At 40.8% G+C, this 21,872-nt stretch overlaps 4 protein-coding genes and 1 long non-coding RNA gene across 9 annotated transcripts; 3 read left to right on the top strand and 2 right to left on the bottom strand.

The window, feature by feature from the left end:
* Positions 1-1,159: 1,159 nt before the first annotated feature.
* Positions 1,160-3,429, bottom strand: LOC124214101 (Translocase of outer membrane 40). The gene is made up of 7 exons (XM_046616107.2): positions 3,354-3,429; positions 3,006-3,281; positions 2,640-2,754; positions 2,298-2,551; positions 2,047-2,208; positions 1,724-1,873; positions 1,160-1,609 (listed from the first exon to the last, which is right to left on the bottom strand). The coding sequence occupies exons 2-7, from the start codon at positions 3,187-3,189 to the stop codon at positions 1,470-1,472; spliced, it is 1,005 nt and encodes a 334-aa protein (XP_046472063.1). The 5' UTR covers positions 3,190-3,281; positions 3,354-3,429; the 3' UTR covers positions 1,160-1,469.
* Positions 3,430-3,470: 41 nt separating this feature from the next.
* Positions 3,471-5,963, top strand: Vps24 (vacuolar protein sorting 24). Its single transcript, XM_046616108.2, has 4 exons — positions 3,471-3,629; positions 3,698-3,758; positions 3,924-4,318; positions 4,414-5,963. Exons 1-4 carry the CDS (start codon positions 3,585-3,587, stop codon positions 4,582-4,584), a joined length of 672 nt encoding a protein of 223 aa, XP_046472064.1. The 5' UTR covers positions 3,471-3,584; the 3' UTR covers positions 4,585-5,963.
* LOC124214095 (uncharacterized) lies at positions 4,709-12,225 on the bottom strand. Of its 5 annotated transcripts, XM_046616097.2 has the most exons (8): positions 8,405-12,225; positions 8,307-8,333; positions 8,092-8,227; positions 7,621-7,999; positions 6,722-6,831; positions 6,419-6,621; positions 6,158-6,282; positions 4,709-6,091 (listed from the first exon to the last, which is right to left on the bottom strand). In XM_046616097.2, exon 1 carries the CDS (start codon positions 11,873-11,875, stop codon positions 9,944-9,946), a length of 1,932 nt encoding a protein of 643 aa, XP_046472053.1. In that variant the 5' UTR covers positions 11,876-12,225; the 3' UTR covers positions 4,709-6,091; positions 6,158-6,282; positions 6,419-6,621; positions 6,722-6,831; positions 7,621-7,999; positions 8,092-8,227; positions 8,307-8,333; positions 8,405-9,943. The 5 variants fall into 5 exon arrangements, with proteins under 5 accessions (XP_046472053.1, XP_046472049.1, XP_046472051.1 ...); XM_046616093.2 differs by having other exon boundaries at positions 7,621-8,012; positions 8,307-12,225; XM_046616095.2 differs by having other exon boundaries at positions 7,605-7,999; positions 8,307-12,225.
* Positions 12,226-12,339: 114 nt separating this feature from the next.
* On the top strand, positions 12,340-16,275 carry Vps51 (vacuolar protein sorting 51). Its single transcript, XM_046616091.2, has 10 exons — positions 12,340-12,543; positions 12,685-12,819; positions 12,879-13,100; positions 13,193-13,788; positions 13,870-14,083; positions 14,173-14,397; positions 14,498-14,832; positions 14,939-15,116; positions 15,609-15,721; positions 15,948-16,275. The coding sequence occupies exons 1-10, from the start codon at positions 12,463-12,465 to the stop codon at positions 16,054-16,056; spliced, it is 2,208 nt and encodes a 735-aa protein (XP_046472047.1). The 5' UTR covers positions 12,340-12,462; the 3' UTR covers positions 16,057-16,275.
* Positions 16,276-17,689: 1,414 nt separating this feature from the next.
* On the top strand, positions 17,690-18,286 carry LOC124214104 (uncharacterized). The gene is made up of 2 exons (XR_006882067.2): positions 17,690-17,866; positions 17,992-18,286. It is a non-coding gene; the product is annotated as an uncharacterized lncRNA (long non-coding RNA).
* Positions 18,287-21,872: the final 3,586 nt, after the last annotated feature.

Below are 21,872 nucleotides of genomic sequence, written 5' to 3'. Positions count from 1 at the left end.
ATAACGTGTTTTCTGAGGCGGCTAGAAGCCGCGTTTGAATTTTTCTGCGTACGACGGACGCTTCGAGGGTTTCGACCATTCGTCGTTTGATCCGCGAACAGCGCGATATAGGTGGGTATCAACGCATTTCAAAAACGCCTCGACGTCCCGCGTGCACTTCAGCGTTTGCGATTTGTTGTGGATGTAGCAATTGGTTATCTGTGTGGAAAATACGAAGACAATGTACATCCCCAATATCGCTGATTCGGTGCCTTGCATTTCTAAATTTAATTCTGTGCGAAATACCCTCGTCCTATCAAGCGGGCATTTTTTTCCGCCTGTGACGTACTGCCGCAGCCTTTTTTCGATCTTCGCAATCTGGTCAAGTTGAAGTTGCGCATTGACGCTATGCGCCTTGTCCATGCAGGCTAGTTTCTCGATCCAATAACTATCGTAGGCATCACGGCGTTCCTCGTCGATCGTGCCTGTGAAACCGAACCGGCCGGTTTTCAACTATCGTGTGATTTTACGTTTGGATTTTTCATTGTATAATTGACATTATTTCTCACCGGTGCTGATGCGCTTTGCTATACTTTCGCTAATTGTCATTACGTTTGACGGCGGAGGCACGGGCGGCGGTTTTCCCAAACTTTTTTCGCATTCTGTAGCTTCGCGATTTTTTGTACCTGCCCTATTAGCAGACATCTCCTTAACTCACGTACGCTTTTGTGTGATTTGATTTTCATTTGCTAAGGTTAAAACGTAGGCAAACCTAGGATTTTGATAAAGTTTTGCCTCACTCGCCTCAATTTTAAACAAAAAATTCTCGTGGCACTCTGGGTTCGGCGCCTGGTTGTCGGCAACTTGGCCTACAAAATCAGAACGTCGCCTATGTAACGGGCAGCTCGATCTGCTGTTTCGTTGAATCGTCGCTCGTTGCGCAAGCGCATTCGCTAAATGTTAACTTTCAAAACTGATAAAATTCGGACGAAACATAAATGTTCACAAAACGCTATTGGTAATTAGGTTTTCCCGGAGAATGCAATACCTGTACATTCCACCCTCTTTCTCCCTTATTGGCAGCTAGAATTCACGCAATAATTACATACGTAGATGCAGAAACGTGATTCGAATGGTGGAATTGTACGACTGAAGAGATCTGGTTGAAAACTTGTTCACGTCCTCGTATAATTCTTTAATAAGTATCAACACGGTCGAGTCACATGGATGTATTCACAACAGGTAATAATTGTAAGATGACGAATGCAGCTGGCGAAAATAAAAATGATATGGCCACTGTTAGTTACATGGGTGTGTCGTGTATGTGTTTCGGGTGTCATGTCGGATGGGGAGCAGAGTTAACTGGTTCGTCGGTCAAATTCCTTTCTGCACAATTCATCGTTGACTGCGCGCCTGTGTCTGTGTGTTTGTGTATATGCTTAAATTGGGCTAATCATCAAGGTAAACAAGTTATTGGCCAATAATTACTCTTAACCAATAATCAGACCACATCCCAGTCTGAATTGGTGCTTATTGTGATTGAGCATCCCGCTCAACGCAAACGAGAATGGCAATGGCTGCAATTTCTTCTCCAGTACCGCACCCACCGTCCAATTCGAATCGACGCTTCCTGGAGACAATGTAAACATTGCATTTCATCACTTCTATGTCCTTGAATTTCTAATGATGAAAGCTTCAATGTTTGAAACTCACGTGGCTTAACCTGCGCAACCGAAAAACTTACCTCTGAAGACTAGATCTGCTTTGGGCAGGTCAATTTGGTAAGCAATAGTGGCTATGGACTCCTGCATTCTCGAATTTACCTCCAGTTCAACCCCAACTTGCAGCTGTTGACTAGCTTTTTGATGGAAACATAGGTGACACCCTGCTAAACCTGAAATAATTATCGAATATTTTGTTCATAATCTGCTAATTTTGCTGTACTACAATTCACTCGCAACCTTCCACAACACACGCTCAATCTACACACTAATTACATAATTATCATTATCATAAGATGATAGCCCCGACATATTAAGTTGACTTAAAAACAGACATCTTACTTACCAAGACTACCGCTGATCGTGGATTCGCCATTTGTGTACCTTCCAGCAGCAGAAAGAACCGCTATGTGTCCGCCAGGGATTCCAGGACCTCGCTGGTAAGCAAGTTCACCACCCAAGGCTAACGACGGCGTGATGCTTTGCAGGTAATGCGTTACCAGGACACCTGGATTCACCAAAAAAAATCGTTTTATTTTCGAAAGGAAAACATTCGAACCTCAGCATCAATCAATAGTTATATAATCAAGTCTTTACCAGATCCAGAGATAATGTCCGGGTTACCAAGGGTTAACGAAACAGTATATGTATCGCCTCGGTAATCAGATGTCATCTGTGCTGCTGTGAATTTGTTCTGCTGTACCTGCGTTGCCAGTTTGCCTCTTATTCTCTGACTAAACTGGTGAATTACGTTTGAGTTTAGATTGCCACTTGGGTCAATGTCCCCCAGCAGAACGGGGTACGCCTCTGTGGGAGAAATCTGTTTAGTCCCGACATATGTTGCCCCAAATCTGTAAATCAGAATCGTTTTACAACAATGATTAGCAGAGGCTAACGGAGGACAGAGTTCCAGTAAAAAGATAACAGTCGATTTATCACCTGTATCCGGACTGTGGACCCGAGCTCATATTGATTGTGTGTGAGACATGGAAATGATTGCTCAGGCCTTTGTTGACCATCAGCTTGGCGCCCTCAAAGTTTACCGGGAAGATATCTGAAAAGTCAGCAAGATAAGCACGGGACCCAGAAACCTAACCTAACCTAACCTAGTCCATAGACCGACGGATGCCGGATCGATTTCGCGCTGTCAACCGTCCAAGGTCGCGTGCTCTGCATCAGCGAATTCAACTGAAGGTCTTGTCATTCATGACAAGCGTAAATGAAAACTGGCAAAAATCTATATCAGGAAAACACGCGCATGACACGCGATCGAAGTAGCGAGCGGGGTGAAACGTGATTTCGCACCTTTGCACGTCTTGTGGAGGTCTTCGATGGTTCCGGGGTTCTCCAATTTTTCCTCGGACTCGGAGGCCGGGGAAACCGCGGAGTAAGTCCCGGTCACCGGGTCCTGCTTTGCAAAACCCGGCAGCGGACTCGAGAGCGGTGACGGGGGCGGGGGCGGCGCTGATGCTGCGAGAACGTTACCCATCTTCACCTCGTTGCTCAAATTTCCACCGTAGTCCTCGAGAGTTAGGCCGGCTGACGCACGCTGACAATGTCCCTCGATCACTCGGCCTGAAGCTGGAAATCAACCGAACCCGTAACGAATCGCACTATTCACACAGGAATGAACGTGGCGAAACTTTGCCCGACCCTGTTTCCACCGTGATTGCGGTTACACAAGTCTGAAGTCAGCGTGTTCAACCGTGAGCCGCCATTTGTAAAAGGCTGGCGACCGAAGCGCCATCTGCTCCCGAAAAACGCAATCTTCAACATTGTACAAAGACCGCCCTTACTGGCATAACTGAGCGACGGCATACGACGCTAAACGTTCACACAAACATAGCTTAACTCTGACGTCGAGCTGTCAGCGGATCACAGAAAATGGGCCTCTTCGGTAAATCTCACGAGCAAAACCCGAAAGAAATGGTAAGCCTCGAAATGGAAGTTTCAATAACATTCGAGAGCACATAATAATATCCCGTAATGAATTACAGGTCCAAGAATGGACGCACAAGTTGAGGAAAGAAGGTTATCAATTGGATAGGCAGGTTCGCGGTGAGTCACGAGACGCCCGAAAACATATATCCAAACATCTGTCTAACCATTCACTCTCAGTACCGAAATTACCGTCCATTCTGTTTTCTTATCAAATATTTCATTTAGTCATGTCTTACACGAATTGCTTAAATAAGAATACATCGTAAACTTTCCGTGTGTTAGCCATTCAACGAGAAGAGGAAAAGGTTAAGCGATCGCTAAAGGAGGCAGCAAAGAAAGGTGACAAGGATGTCTGTACAATTCTGGCGAAGGAAGTAATCAGGGCGAGGAAAGCGTGCAACAAAATTTACACATCCAAAGCGCACTTGAATTCAGTTTCTCTCCAGATGAAAAATCAACTGGCGACGATACGAGTCGCCGGTTCGCTCTCCAAGTCCACCGAAGTAATGCAGGCCATGCAATCTCTGATCAAGGTCCCAGAAGTAGCTGCAACAATGAGAGAAATGTCAAAGGAAATGATGAAAGCAGGAATAATTGAAGAAATGCTAGACGAAACCATGGATTCGGTGGAAGATTCTGAAGAGATGGAAGATGAAGCACAGGAAGAAGTTGACAAGGTATCGTTTAATTATAGCAGCATTTTAAATAACAAATTTCAGAAAAGTCTTGTACAGATTTAGATGTTTCCAAAAATGTGCCATTGATTGATTAGGTTCTGTGGGAACTAACGGCAGGCCAATTGGGGACAGCTCCTGCCGTTGTTACCGAAACGCCCGGTGTACAACCGGTTGCGGCGTCGTCGTCCAAGGAAGAAGAAGTGGAAGACGTCGACGATACTGAGTTGGAAGAGATGAAAAACAGATTGCAAAGTCTGCGTAGTTAGACATGTAAACCATTATGCGAAAAACCTTATTGATAAGGATGAAAGAATTTATAAATATATATATATATATATTTTTTTTTTTATAATGCATACACAAGTTGTGCGAAAGTTTTTCATCGAAACGAACGGAGAGAGATTTGAACATTTTAATGGCACATAGAAATAAAAAGTAGAAGGTGGGTCAAAATGTCACCTTTCAAATTCACGCACCTGGAGAAACACTTGTTCATGTAAAAGCATAGTCAAAGTCGAACTCGATTGAAAAACTCGCACAATATTACGAAACTAATAATCCATTGCAGAAGCTGGCTTCGTTGTTGCAATTGTCACTAATAATTACAGGCGTATGGGTACTTGCGTCACAGTTAGATATCTGGTTAATAGTCCACAGTAGTGTAGATTCAGTAGAAAATCATTATTTATCACTAGTTACAGAGTACACGTGCTACATATTCTGTCACATAGCATATAATTTTGTAACGGAATATACGAATTCTATGAATTTGATATTTGCATTAATTTCACTAGTATCCAGATCAAATTCTCAAAAAGGAACCTCTTTAGTATTAGTTCTCTGATCGTAGTGACTAATTTGGAACAGGAATGAAATTTTGAAGCAGCTATTAGGCTAATGAGAAATTTTCATCGAGAATTGGATGATAAAATGAATTACACTTGCAGCGCTTATGTAAGGCACCTAACTCAAAGTACAGCCGGTAATACTACAAGTATATCTGCATAGTAAATTTCATGAATAAATTCATATTCAGACCAAATATTTATTCTACTTTTCTATATTAAGCTGCATCACGATTTGCAATTATTTGATCGTGTCGGAAATTACGAATAACGGGTGAGATAGTACATAACGTGCACAGTTGCGTACTAATTCGGGTAAAAGTGTTCTTAGCATGATAATTAAGCATACATTCATGCAAAAGAAGAAAAACTAAACAATATACGTAGTGTAGAGTAATTGCATTAATCTAGCAAAATAAATCATTTTTCGAAGTACTTGATACTTAGTCCTTACCAAATCTATGATTATGAATATGAATGTTGTTGGGACATTTTACGCTGTATTAAATTTCATTCGTGTTGATCTCTAAGATCGAAGTTACATATGCTTTTTGAATCACATTCACCTCATTTTACTGTCAACTCATTCTCACTGTCAACTGAATTTTTATGTTTTAACATCAAAATACGATGCTTCGATTACTCACACGTAATATTATGTTACATTTATAACGTTTTCGAACACAAATCTATTGAGCACATTTGTATATGTGTATAATACAAATATACGCGTATGTAACCTGGCCTTATATATGTATAGTGAAAATTAATTACGAATAAATTTGCTGTTAACAAACTTCACTGGGCCATCATTTATTGTGTAAGCTGTTCTATAAGTCCTTGATCATTTATTTCCGTTCAACTGATACGTTGAAGTTTTTGAAGATTTTTTTTCTTCCCCGTTTAAAAAGGCACAACTGCTCCACATCTGAAGTTAAATTCATCAATTACCGAAACGTAACGCCGCAAATTAAGCTGATAATATTTCCACCACCTTTCAACAAACTCCCAACATCGGATATAGTTTTTCTCTCATCGATCCAGACTTGTCCAAAGTAATGAAACATTGATGTGTAAAGTTTGTTGATGCAAACAAAGACACCCTCCTTATTTATCTCCCTAAAAATATGTAAATTACAGAGAGGAATAGAGAAATTGATATGAATATTAAAATATCAAATGTGCAATGTATAGTGGTTCCTAATTTTCGAACTCTAGTAAATTCTAAATGATTCTAATCTCTGAATTAACTTACCGATTTAACTTTTCCCGTCTCAACACATTCAACACAATGCTTGTAACATTTAGACTAAGAACAGCGAATGGAAATGTATTTGATTTGGTTCTCGATAATTCATAGAGCGTATCCCTGATAATTGGATATGTTGTGCACATGTACAGTAATTGCAATACTCCTAGCATTCCTACGCCACGTAAATCAGTCCATGGCAAATCACTCTATGACAAATTAGTTTAATTAATATGCTAGTCTTGCGACGCCTGTAATATTCCAGAATGAACAAATCGCGTCAGAAGTCCGACGATCGACGTAGTTTACCTGGAAACCAATATTTTCCCAAATGAATTCCGAGTCTCTGCTTGATACTAAAGAATTGTACACTGTTCTCAGCATTGCAATATGAATTTTGTTTTCCTTCTGGTAAGGACCTGAAAAATTAGTAAAATTTCGATTTTACAATTATCAACGACCTTGTAGACAGAATTGATATTAGGAATTAGAAATTCTGCTGTTTCGACTATTGTTCTACTTGGCAATGACTTGATTCCCCTTAGAGAAATTAGACAGCTGGTATGAAGAACCATTTTATGGAAAATTCACTGCAAAGGACATGGACTATAAGCATCCTGCAAGTAGCGTCTGTACGGAGCATCCTTTGGGTATTCTGTGTAGATGCGGAGAATATGGGAGTATAGTAGATAAATTTCAAAGCTACACGGTAGGCACGCTGTTGCCGGTATTACCTAAATTCGATATCGGTGAGCCGAACTACGAATAAACTATTCTCGGGTCGTCATAATTTTATATTACACAGCTGGTATCAAAATTTTCACAAAGTGCGATCGTGCTTAGAACCCGTAGCTTCAGGAAGCGTTATATGGATTCCAAGAAAGACTGAAAAGTTTCGTGAAAACAACGAACCTGTAGTATATTACTGCAGAGCAGTTGGACCAGAAACAACCGACAAAAGGGATGTTGAAAAGCGATGGATTCCAGTCAGACCTGACGTCGTTTCACCCAAGTCAGTGAAAAAATGATTCAAGAGTCATGACGTAGAGAGTATCGATATAAAATCGCTATGCAATTTAATTGGAATATTCAAAGTACCGTAACTCTAATATCACAGATACATCAGGCCTAACGAATGTCATCTTCATCAATCACACCTGAACTCCCAAAGCGCCGTTACAACTACACTAACATGTATGCTTCCTCACCGAGGCAGAGTTGTGAAACGCAAAGACATTCGATGGGATGTTGGGTCGCACAAAACCTCTGTGGAAATGACTGACGAGTTGGAAACACACTGGGGCAGACCAGCCTGCTGTTCTACGCAGTGGGCTGAGGCATTTACAGCCTCGACGGGATGCCCACCGTATTAACTCGGAACCGGTATATTTTTGTAGCCAAAATTATGATGTGTGATTGTTATTATATTTGAAAATCTTACGATAAGTTTTTTTCGATCGAGTACTTACACTTTGCAATGAGAAATATCAAGTTAAAATCACTGATGTGATCTTGTTTCAGTTTGGATTTTCCACGGTTTGAAAAACACGAAAATATCCCTGATTTCTTAGCGCTCGTCACATTTTCCTAAAAAAAGATACTTTCTTCATACTCTGGTACATCTAGTTGCAGGAAGTTGAGCGTGAATCGTGATAATCAACTGTGCGTAAATATACTACATTGTACTCCGATAAGTCAGTCTCTTTGAAATATTCAAGGGCCTGATTGTAGGAAATTATTTCTTCCTTATCTGTACTTGTATGTGGAATTGTTTCCAAACTATCCCAATTGGTTTCTGTTGTATTGAGGGTTGCACTGTCAACATATCAAAAAAAAAATTAATGGTTTTGTGCCTTGGTGAATAAAATTCTCACTCAAGTACTTGACAACTCACTCAGCATCTGCTTCGTAGCAAGGATCTCTGTTTTTATCAAATACATGAACTGCTCCTGCATAGTTATTCCTATATTCCTCGAAAAGATACATACTTACATGGAACTGATAATGGAAATAATAAAACTACAAGAAGGAGTAGATTGAAGTTTTGGCTGAAAAGTCTCATGGAAGAGATATTGATCTTACAGAAAGCAGGGTAACCAATCAATATATAGGCATGTAGTTTCTACATTATTCATTACACACACAATTCTAGTCTTCGAATAATACTTTCAAAAGTAAATGTTCAAATTGTGCGGTAATTTATACACATCAAAATATTATTGTAAAAATATTTCTGATTTATTGCCAGGATGGGTACATTATAAACTTTTATGACTCATTTATCGTACTTGCAAAAATCAAAAATGAGAAACTAAATCTTTGGACTAAGAATAATTTTCAAGCTGAATAGTGGTAGCCTTAGATTGCTTTTGGTAAAATTTTGGCAGGATGTCTAGCGGCAGGGAAATAAAAGACTTCCTGAAAATGCCAGACTTTTCACTTACCCATTAGTTTTTCCGGGAATGAAAGTATCTCTTTAACTGCTTGTACAAATAGATTATATAATGTAGATATACGAGTTGAACTTGTATGATACACTACTGACACATATTATCCTCCCGATATTGTCAAGGGGCAAGCAAGTAATTATATTAAATGAAGGCAAGGTTTTGAAATTGTTTCCTAGAAAATTTTTCATTTTCCCTGAGCACCAGGAATCCTATTTGATTGTAACATTCAGCCCGTTGTGTATTTTATAAATCGTGAGCTATAATTAAAGTGACGTATAGAACAATATTTATTACTATACTTTTTACAAATTACATAGTATACCCGTTTTTGCTCCAAAACTGGTATAGATATCTTTATACATTTACTCCGGGTATTTTTCATATGTCTAAAGATCTTTGAAAAGCGTGTCCAAAAGTACCGAAGTAGTAAGATAAAAAAAATGTGTCAACTGACACGATCGAATGATCGAGGCTATGAATAAGATAGAAATATTTACATTTGGATGTAGCGAATTTACCTGTAATCCGAATAGTCCTTCGAAGAGCTCGTATAATCAGTAAGCATATATTATAAAAAAAAGAAAGGAAATATATCCTTTATCTAAATAATATTCAGAGGATGCAGAGAAGTTGAAGGATAAAACGTCAAACCTAAAAATCACGTGGTTCAAATTCTTCACTTTCCTTTTCTACTTACAAAAATACTTTAAGCTACCAATCAGCTTTGCACAAATATTAACATGATCTATCAATATTACAAAAGTAAAGTTGATTTAGTTTTTGATATTAAACGACAGTGCAACAAACCGTTTGCCACCGGTTCGTATTTTTTTTTTGCGTATTTCGCAATTGCATAATTCCATCAACATTAAACTTACTAAAACTAATTATTTACAATCGAGCAATAATTGAAATTTTGTATTTAATTAGTATCGCATCGTTCATTATACAAACGGTTTGATATTATCAGACAATTATACAACTTACAACTAGATAATTTATAACTCAAGAAAGTTTTTGCTAGCAAAATTTTATCACTTTCTGTAGCACAAGTGTCCGTTTTTCAACAATCAGATAAATCTTATAGATTATCAATGACCATATTAACGATAGATAATTTCAACTGAGCCCTAGCCTTTTTTGGTAGCCTTTGCATTTTAGGTGCAAATTTGCGGAGGAAAAATCCAATCTCGCTCTTTATAGGAAGAATAGTTTTCCTAGCGAGCGAAGATAACTTTCTACGTTGCCTGACTCTTGGTTTCTGAACGCACCCGGTGTCTGTAGTCTCCTCAACCTCATAGTAGTAATCATCCTTAAGGTCGGTTTGTTCGAATTTAAACGTCTGTTCTTCGGTGGTTTCTGCACCGGGTGAAAGGACAATTTCCTCCTGTACTCCGAGTTCTTCATAGTCGACCGTTTCCTCGCGCTCCGGTGAGAAGGTCAATAAATCCGCCAGGGTATGCTCAACCGATTCATCCGCTTCCTTACCAGACTGATTTTGATCATTCTTAACGCTCAACGGAGTGCACTGAACTAATTGGATATTGTTCAGTGTAGTAATGGTTGACGATTTCTGTTTCTTGCTATTCCCCTTGCGAACCCCCTTGCGACGCCCAGATGGGCTTGGCTTTTTGTTTTGATCCGGTAGGTTTATCTTGATCAATAAGCCGGGAGGCATGCTCGACAAGCTATGAACGGGAATGGGAGTACCCAGATTAGTTATGTCGCCTGTAAATGGAAGAATCATTTTTTTGCATTCGTTTACAGACGTTGCTATGTTGTTAGCTATCGTAATCGGTTGCATAGTTCCGGCCTGAATGAGTTTCCAATTATTGTTCGGCGGCAGCGGTAGTTTTCTAATCATCCTGTTTTCTATATTATTAGGATCTGGTCTGGGGATGTTTATCTGAGTGGGCCTCTTCGATTTACCACGTTTCTTGGCAAGCGGAGCAGGTTTGTTGTCTATTTTAGGCTTCTTGCTGGATACCATGGGCCTGATTTTAGACTGCTTCTTGGTGCCCTTGGCAGAGCCAGCACATTCTTCCTCTTCCGCTTCTTCAAAGTCATCTTCAACATTAACAGCTGTATTTGGTTCATGGATATCTCGGATCGTCGGCACCGCATCGCAAGGTCCGACGCGATGGAAGCTCTGCCCACTCTGAAAGTGCTTTGAGCATAAGACTAGCTTCCTGATTTGGTTTGGAGACATTTTGAGTAAATCCTCTCTACCCAGGAATTGGCACCACCTCAAACATCGCCCGATCTCATAAGCTGGAAACGGGTGAAACTTATACCTATCGATTTTATTTCTCGGATCAGACCTTGATCTTCCACAGGCGGCGCAAGCCTGACTCTCCAACACGGCTTGTGGAAGGGCTTCCAGCTTCCGAGTCCTGTCCGGATGATGGAAAAGCTTTGACTCAGGAGCGAGGTCTATCAGGAACGGCTCAGAGTCCTCGGCTTCGTCGGGATATCTGATGTTGGGAACGGCATGGTCGACCAACCGATTACGGTATCCCTTGAGGAACTGGGAGCGGTCAAAGTGCTTGGAGCAAATGTAGCAGAACAATATCTCCTTGCGGGTGAGCCTGTAATAAGAATCAACCCCAACAAAATCTAGCCATTTTAGACACCTGAATTCCTCGCCGGGAAAGTGGTGGAAAGTGACCCCGTCATAAGTAGAACTGGGGGGGTCTCGACGGGATCTACCGCACAGAACACAGGTGATATTGTAGAGGGACTGTTTCGGGTCGTATATCGATGGTATGGCGGTGCAGTTGAGACGGTCGAAATACGAGTTGAGGAAGTCTCTCTGTTCGAAGTGTTTCGAGCATACCATTCGTTGGAGCAGCTGTTTTTTCGTCAGCTTGTAGAGGTCCTCGCGACAGCAGAATTCCAACCACTTTTTGCACCTGGTCTCGTCGTTTACCGGGAAACCGAAGAACATGTACTCCTCCTGCCTGTTGTTCGGATTCATCCGCGATCTGCCGCAAACTACACACGGGTGCGGCATCGTAGGGGAAATTTTAAACTTCCAACGTCCGTTTACTTCACTCCCGGAGGATCAGCTCGCGCACTGTATCATTCGACACTCACTCGGATTGATTGAAACGCTATGAAACTGTCATTATTAATACTGAATCGTACCGCTTTTCGACAGCGTAATCGCATCGAGGAGGTTATAAAGTCGTCATAATAATAAAGCGTCGTACGACGCCCAGCGAGAAATTAGCGAACTCGATATAATCACGCAACATCGAGTGGCTTTATACACATGGAGATAACATTCGAGTACGCGCATGCGCGACTTGATAAGGGCTATTCTGATACACTCTGTCACTCTCGCTCTGCGCCGTGATTGGCCGAGAGCGCTGCTTCAGCCAATCACGACTAGGTGCAAAAGAGAACCGCTGTTATCTTTGGCTAGTCACGCATGCGCAAATGGAACAGAGGCTCGGATTTGAGTCCGACGAATCGAGACATCGGAGCAACGGAAACGTGTAATGGAAACGCGGGGACGCAGCTGTCACAACACGAAATATCTGTGGAGATTTTGACACTTCGGTGTATCAAAGTGAATGTTCTTTCACGTTTAGAAAAATGACAGAAAATACGAGCAATCCGTACAACATAAACGGGCAGCATTTCAACCCCGACATGTATCTGGAAAAAATGCTCAAGGTTAGGCGGCTCTAACTTATTCTCATAACCTAAAATTCAATCAAAATCGTAGTGAAAAATATCGGTTTTATTAGCCACGATTATTCTACCTACTTCGAGGTTTCGCAATCTAACAAATTTTGTCTTTTATACCAAATGCAGGAATGCACACTGAAACAGATCATGGACAATGAAGCTGAAATAATTCGCGATACCCAGACGCTTCATTCTGACATGCAGACTTTGGTATATGAAAATTACAACAAATTCATTTCTGCTACCGATACCATAAGAAAGGTGAGTGTTTTCAAAACATGTGAGAACTGGCAAAATTCTTATCGACATATTGATTTCAGATGAAGAATGATTTCAAGAAAATGGAGGATAGCATGGAATCGCTGTCCAGCAACATGGACAGCATCACGTCATTTTCGGAACAGATATCTTCAACTTTGCAAGGCACAAGGCAACAGATAACGAGACTATCGTCCGTGCACACTCTTCTCAAGAAGCTACAATTTCTATTTAAGCTGCCAGCTAAATTGAAAGATAAGATGAACAATGGAAACTACTCCCAGGTGAGTAAGGAAGAAAAGGAGGAATAAGGAAAACGGATACACGATTTACTCTTTGTGCAGTGAAATTCAACCAAGTTTGTATAATTTTTCAGGCTGTCCAAGACTACATTCATGCTCAACGTGTCCTGAACCAGTATGGAAACATGCCTTCTTTTCAAGGTATACAGAAGGACTGTGAAGAAATAGTCGAGGAGCTCAAAGTTAAACTGAGAACTCAGTTCCAGAGCAGAGATGCGACCACAAAGTCTCTGGCTGAGAGTGTCGATCTTTTGCTCCAGCTCAAAGAGCCACCCGAATCATTGTGCGCGGAATTCTTAAGTAATGCCGAAAATAGGCTGACCGAACAGTTGAAACAACTCAAGGACATGTGCGAAAATGACGTTATAGAATTCGTGGATATGGGAAGTTCGGGTTTTATGAGCGACCTTTGCCTCATTGTCGCTTCCTATAAAGACATGTTTGTCAACAGAATACCCCTGGACGACACAGAGTTCAGTGACGACTTTGACTCTAAAACCATTGCGAAATTAGACACTTTTGTTCTGAATAACATGAAGAACTACTTTGATCTCATTGGTAAAAGAGTTGAGGATGTTGGGGATACTGCAATCTTAGTTCGCGCGCTAGACAGGTTTTACAGACGCTTACACGCAGTCAATACTCTCTGCAATGAGACCGATTTTTCCACGTATGTTAAAAAAGTTATTAGATTTTCTATAGACATTGATTAAAAATCGATTTCCGATTTATATTGACGCCTGATGTGTAGGACTGCAACAGAAATTGTCATAAATGCTGGAAGAAAGCAGTGCAGAAGCCATTTACACTCTTTGAAGCAGCATCTGACTGAGGCTTTGGCTAAAGTAAGGCAAACGCTGGCTGCTAAAGTTAGTCAAGATGGTGACACAGGTCTTGCAGAGTTACAGGCCTCTCTGGTCATGCCTACGATAGAAAAAGTGAAAGGAGTCCTGCAGGATTTATTGGTATGTATGTTTTGTTCACAATAAAACGTATTTGTACTCTTTCGCCTATTCGACAAAAATTTTCATGACCGAATTAATGTTACTTGCAGGTATTCCTGCAGCCTGAATTAATGTTCAGTGGAAAATCTCATTTCCTCCAATGCTTTTGCGTTGACGAAGTTAGAGAGGGATTAGTGATTGGATTTTTACATCATCTAACTGCCACAGCTAGCGGATTCTGTTCCGGATCTGATGTGCCTAAATTTCCCCCCACATTACTATTATTGCTGAGCAAAATGTGCATCGAATTTAAAGAATCTAGCGTACATTATCTGGCAAGTTTTGGAACCAAATATTTCGAATAAGTAAAGAATACTGATTGTAAAAAAAAGATAATAAGTTCAGGATCTATTATAATGTATTTTTCAATTACAGTTAACCACAACAGACGATCTCTTCAACATTCAAAGGCATGCATCTTTGGCAAATTTTGTAACGTCAGAAAGTGAAATCTGTAACAACTTTCAAACAGCAGCTCAAAATTTACTAAATCATTACGTGCGACTTCAGGGATTATCTGTTTCACAAATGTTGAGAAAGTCAGTGGAGACACGAGATTGGCTACATACCATTGAACCCAGAACTGTCAGGGCTGTGATGAAGAGAGTAGTCGAGGACGTGACGGCAATCGAGCTGCAAGTTTCCGCCTTGTATGATGATTCAGACGGCCAAATTGATAGGAGCAGCGATAGTAGCAGAAGGACGCATAGGTACGGTACTGAGTCTAGAAAAGTAAACACAAGAGGTTAGAGAATTCATAATAAAATTAGTAGGTGCAATTGTTACGAAATCATTAACTATTAATGCTTATTTCAGCGTCAGTGTATCAAGGCATCAATATCGATCAAATTGGTCCTCCTACACGCCAAGTCATCTAGATTCATCTCTGGTGACAAATATTCACAAATTGTTTTCAGAACGTATAGAGATATTCTCTTCGGTTCAGTTCAACAAAGCTTCGATTCTGACTGGAATTATAAAGATCAGCTTAAAGGTATTTAAGCATTCTCAGTAAGACACTGAGTCTTTTCAACCACGATAAACCACTTTTCAATCCCTCTCAATCTCTATCCAATCTGTCTCGCTGATTGAGAGAAAAAATTTTCCTAAAAATAATCACAGCTCCAATCTTACATTGTGACGTAATGCGCGAAGATATACCGGAGTATGATATAACTTCTAGTAGATATGGTACATACATTAATGGTTGCAGCTTGTGCAGAATGAGCACAATGACAAAATAACTTAGCTATTATCCACTTTGCGTTGTCGAGGTATTACGGTAGCTTCTCTGTGCATATAAAAAAAAAAAAACTACGCAATCCATGGTGTAATAAGCATTACTCTAATAACAAAACCGCAGTGATCAAATTCATGTATTCTACGCTTTGAGGAGTGCATCTCTTTATTGTACCTCTCCACATTTTCGTCGGTCTGATTGTCAGAAAAACCAAATAGTTTATTGATCGTTTCGTATTGATTTCAGACATTTTTGGAATGCGTCAGATTGCGCACGTTCAGCAAGTACGGCCTACAACAAATACAAGTAGATACCCACTATCTCCAGCTTTACTTGTGGCGGTTCGTTTCCGACGAAAAGTGAGTTCAAATATTTATTATTTGATAACCGCAATAAGTCTGGCTAAAGTACAACAGTTTTCTGATTTCCAATTTGTGTGGAATTAAAAGAGGAAAAAAGTAAATACCGATGTAAGGAGCACGTTGAAAGCCCGGAATTCTTAATCCAACTATAAATTTGTTCAATGATCTCCACCCGGTTTTTCATCAGATAATTCTCTGACGAAATTTTATTCTTTTTTCACAGCCTTGTACATTTTCTTCTTGATGAAATATTGGGAAGCGCGGTTCACAGATGTTTGGAGCCTGTGTTAATGGAGCCCAGTGTCGTAGACATTATTTGCGAACGGGGTTGAAGGACTTCCTAATTCCGATAACAATATACCTACGTGTAGTTATACTGTTATTTATATGTAGCGCATACAAAGTGAGAAGTTATACAATTATTAATTTATACAGAGCAATTATAACATTACATATGCAAATAACTACAGTGTATACATTATCGTGGACACTGATTACACTAATGTTTGTAAAGTCGGTGAAATTATATTACAGATATGTACATATAATAAAAAAAATCATTTGAAATACAAAAAATATGCCTCTTCTTGTAATACAAGTACTGAGGTTATTTGGCGCTTGATATTATTGGAAGAAAGAAAAAAAAAAGGTGCCGAATAGAAAGGAGAAGGGCGGGGGGCACGAGTTCGAAATAACGACGGAGGTATGCGGCAAGAAGAAGTTAAGACCGATTAAGATCATTTAACCCCTGGACAGCAACTCTTTGGTAATGGGTTTACATTATAGCCGCGGGTTTGTAAGAGGCAGCAAGAGGAAAAAGAGCGCTGCTCGACCGCATCCAGTGACACCATGACATCTGAATTACATTTGTTCACGTTTGACACCACCATACAAGTACGTACGTTATGCACGCGTGTAGGTGGGTGGCCAGGAATTGCTGAATGGGTACTTATACTCGCTGAATGCTCCCGATCTCCCTCGGTCATCCATTTCGTGCATACGTACACATATATACCCGTACACGTAGGCGTATGTTATAGTTGCAGGCGGTAGATATAAAGAAAGCAACTCTCTTAATCCCTTGATAAACTGACATTGGACCATTTTCGGTGTATGTGTAACTTATAGGCAACCATCGATATCAGACGATAAAAAAACTCGACGCAAGTTCGTCAGTTCTGATTTTGCCATATCGTTTAAATAGGTACGATGCAAATAAGTACAAAAAGAAATTCGTTATCAATGAATATTTATACACCTACATTATATATATAATACTCTCTTCGAGTAGCACATAAATTTTCTACCCCCAGACGTATGATCGCAATCACGATGCGGACGGTAAGTTGCATACGATGATCGTGTTTGTATGTACGTACTCGAACACGTATTGAACATACGCCGTTGTGTTCATATAAATTCAGGTTGGGTAGGTAGACGTTAAATTGGTCAAAATGCGGTGTGTGGGTCTGCGCCGGATACCCGGGGAATGAATCTCATCCACGGGGAGGAAGTCCAAATTAACGCCACTCAGCTCGTCGCACTGCAACGCACACATGCGACCTAACACGCGTATACGTATACGCATTGACACACGCCCGACTTGCATACAGGGTGTAAAGAAAAAGTCGGCTTTTCTCGCGTACGTCGATCGCCTTCTCGTGCCTGTAACGTATAACTGCATAGAAGGGTGATGAGCTAGCCAACAATAATTGGTCACGCGAAGAAATTACGACGATCCAATATCCTGAAATCCTGCATAAGATGGCAAAAAAATGCGCGAGAAGTTGGTGAAAAATTTCAGGCATAAACGGGAGTGTCGGAGATGTACGCGATATTTCATCATTGGGTATTACGTCGCATAGCGCATCATTGAGAGCACACGAACGGCACACGTGACCTCAGAAAACACCTGTGCATCTGGGTCTCGTGTGTACATTAGGGAGAATGAATTCCCCGATGGCAAGCAAACGTCCACTCGACCTTAGACTACTGCCACGTTAAAAAGACAATCCAAGTGTATTTGAGAAGAAGTCGCAGAAATTGTTATTTGATTTCAATATCATAATTACTGTACAACATCCGCATTCTATTCGACACTTTATACTGATTTGTTCTCTTCGACAGAGTTACGATACGCAGGTGAGTCTTGCCGCTGAGTTCTGTTACAATAAACCAGGTTTGTGAAATATTTTTATACACTTTATGGGTTGTTGTTTTTTTTTTTCTCTCTCTCTTTTGTTCTTGGTAACCATCATTTGCGAAAGCTCGTACGGATCTAACCGAGTTAAATTGTTTGACATTGGAAATGTTTGATATGGAAATACGTCGAAGAATGTTAAATCCCCTTTTGCCGTAGGGGATCGTCATGCACCAAGGATATAATATCTGTACGAATTTGATAACGTGGCGAATATGGTGAGAAGAATTTCTACAGCAAATAAACGCCCACTAACAACCGTGTGTCGTATACATGATACAATCAGCGGGCCTACACGTTATATATTATTAACCATGTCTGTTCGTGTGTTATTATACAAGCAATATATATATATATAGTTATACATATACCTGTATATATATGTATATATGTATATATATGTATATATATATATACATGTACCTACTCGCAGGTATAGTATAGATATGTCTAGATCCGTGAGAATTAAAGATTTGTTCAACAAATCTGAATGGAAATAACTATTTGTTACGCGCAAAGTTGGTATAAATTTGAAGTGAAAAATAGATAAACGGGTAAGAGCGGTGAGGATGATCTGCAGCGGAAACCGCTATTCATCGTCACGATTCGAAAAGCGATATATCCAAACGAATAGAAACAACAGAGAGGGTATAATATCGTAACTCGACAACGCCGCTTTTAAAAAGGATATTCATATTAACGATCGTCGTCATCCGAAGCGTTAGTGGCGTCGTTGGAACGGCCCCGTGCTGCCAGAGGGTCGTAAGTACACGGGTAAGTTTAAATCAGCTTACAGTCAACCCGCATGGGAAGAGAAGAAAGTCACGGGGGTTACACCGTTGCGCCGGAGTTGTTGGGCGACCCTGTCGTGCGGCGGTAAAAAAGCCCTCGGCGCTACTTCCAGGCCATTTCCATCATGCAACAGTGTAAGTGGCACTGCACCGACCGACGCCTCGCGATGAAAAGGAAGCATAGGGGCGCGTATCGTCGGTATACGTGACGAAGGAATCTGCATTACGGGAGGATTAATCACCCGACCCACGACTCGTGTGTTAAACATTTCGTTCCCAGTTTTATATCCTATGTTCAGGGGTCCTTGCTTGAACCAAGAAGCCGACAATGGCCCTTCCAGCGAACACAGAGTATCCGTTGTTTGCCAATTTATTTGTCCCTGGATACAGCCTGCATGATTCATCGTTGTCGCATTCAGCCCGCGGTATCTTCTGTACACACTGATCGTATTATTTTTCTCGATAATTAACGTGTGCCGTTGGAAAAATTTAACTAAACACAATGTCCCAGCAGGTCTAGTTCTGTAAGCGAATATTATGAGATTAATTTTTGTAATATTAATACTTGAATCATCGAGTAAATATTTAATTTGCAAATTGTACTTTTAAAATGGTTAATTTAACCCGAGAATTTAAGTCGACCTGCTGCGACATTCTTTTTCTAAACGTTAATACGTACGAACTATTACAAGATCTACAATTGTTGTATTCGTCGTACGTGGTGAAATTGATTTTATAGAACACGAGCATACGACTCGTATTGCAAACTTACGCTCGGCCCTAAAATACCGAGTTTGTCTCCTTGTTACACAATATACTATTATACATGGGATTCCCTATGTCCAGCATAATCGAATGGAAGAAAATCATGTAATTGGAGGCGTTTCGCTTTGTGACCGCAATAATGGGCAGTTTTGAATCCGTGCTCGTTGTTGTGTTCGCAGCTCGGACCGTCTTAACCACTATATCGACGCTAGAGATACGAATTCCAAACACATACCACACCGCGTTTTATACATCAGATTTCGGAGAATAGGTACCTACCGAAACCATCGTCGTTCATTTAGCGCATTGTAATAAACAGTTGCCAGTACCGCGTTAGGTGGCGAACTATGCAACCCCCGCGGTCAGAGGGTCAACGGTCAGTGGTCAGTGGTCAGTTTCGATGACTAACGTCTGCTGGACTGACATAGAAGATACACAGCAGACACGGGGCAAGCGTAGTTGGGCGATTAGTTTTCCTTAAGCATATATACGCACGTACGCTGTGCAAGCGGGCGTAATCTACTTATGCTTGCAATACTCCAAATGCTCCAAACTTTTCCAAACTTTACACAGAGTGTACGTATGTATCTGTGCCGTTCACACTGGATGCATGCTATATAAATTCGGACGTATTTCCATCGAGCCCGCTCACAAGTAGTCAAGGAGGGACCGAGGCTTAAACTCCTGCGGAAGATCGGAACCTTCAAATATTCGTCAACTCCTCCGAGTGCATCCGCGTGCTAAGTAGTAGTGCCGTAGGTGACTTGAGCTTGAATTTCACCTGGGTACGATTACTTTCCACGCTGTTGCGCCCGAACTGCAACGGATTTGGAATACAGCGTATAATAATACAAGTACAGTAGGTATAATGTGGTTTTTATAATCGAGGGGGAAAAAGTGGAAGAAAAGTGCGAAGAGCATTTTTTTTTTTTTTAACACCCGTATATAGTGAAAATCTACGGATAACGATGGTTAGATGTTATAGTGCGATCCTCGGTTTGTACTTTATCCGCATTTAGAAGAGTTCGACTCATAGCCGAGATATTCGATTGGTCCAGGGATCTTCAACTGCGAGAAAGTTCTTCGTTCTTTAAAGCTAGTTCAGCACGCCTCATAAATCTTAGTTAATGTTCAAGCATATTATGCCTTCTCTCGATTTTACGATCTAAAAAAATATTCTCAAGTCTTTTTCCGCGGTATTATAATCGAAAGATTTTTAGCTTGATCGGTGTTACATGTAGGTACATAAACTTTGAATGAATCGCGTCACGCAATTTGAAAGATTGTGGTAAGTGACGTTACTTTGGTCCAATTCCTTCTCAAGTATGAACATGCAATAAGCAGGTAACTTGTCTTCCAATATTCTCTCTCTCCGTCTCACCGAGAAAAAAAAAAAGGAAACAAAAGAACAAAAGGAAATTTCTCCGACTATTGTTACAAGTACGAAGGATTGGAAAAATGTGCCGCAGCTCAACCGACCACCCCGTTACATGTTCTTCGTTATACGAACACGTACAAGCATACGAGGTACAAGTTATAGCCACAATACAAGTGAGGTTCATTCAGCACGGGTCACCGACATGCAGTGATTTCAATTGATAAATTGATTTGGTGAGAGAGGAAGGAGGAAGGAGAGACGAAGAGGAGTGCGATTCGCGAAGTATAAAAGAAATTTGTAAAATGAGGGGGAATGAAAAAAAATTTAGCGAAAACTGCGAGGGTTGGGACGAGGAAGGGGGGGATGGGTTAAGAACTAAGAGGCGACGAAGCACGAGGAGAAGAATAGGAGGAAGAACAGGGAAAAGAAGAAGAACAAACTTGGTGATTATTAGGGAGTTGTACGTCGGCTGAATGCCTAATGCACGGTCGTCCTAGGATTAAATTGACCAATCATTTCCCGCACGGTAAGGGAGCGACCAATTACTCTGACCGCCGTACTATATTAAGCCAATCAAGGCTCGTTTATCACTCAGTCGAGCATCTTCTCTCGCGTTACGCGCATCTCTCTCCCCCCTCCTTTTACCCTCGCATACACAGACACGCGTACACCTACGGTTCATTACTCATACAGAAAACACCCACCCGGACAGAGGCAGCTTGCGAGGAACGCGATTCGCCGCAGTCTTTAGTAAGCCGAGAACGCGCGAGAAAGTCCGGGATTCTCGATGAAATATATACCTACCTACGTGACGTTAAATTTTTCGTAATCATATTGTTCCTAGGACGGTGGAACGAGTTTTTGAAAGTAGAGAAAATATTGGGGAAAAAATTCGCGTACAACATAACTACGGATTTTACGCGGCGTTGTATTGCTCGATGTTCGAGAATCGGTTCCGCAACGTGGTTTCGACCAATCGCCCTACAGGTAGAAATGATAATTGGCCGATCGACC

Source organism: Neodiprion pinetum, chromosome 3 (assembly GCF_021155775.2).
Source record: "Neodiprion pinetum isolate iyNeoPine1 chromosome 3, iyNeoPine1.2, whole genome shotgun sequence".
Taxonomy (NCBI): Eukaryota; Metazoa; Arthropoda; class Insecta; order Hymenoptera; family Diprionidae; genus Neodiprion; species Neodiprion pinetum.
Note: the sequence above shows the minus strand (reverse complement) of the source record. Positions and strands in the feature narration are given on the sequence as shown.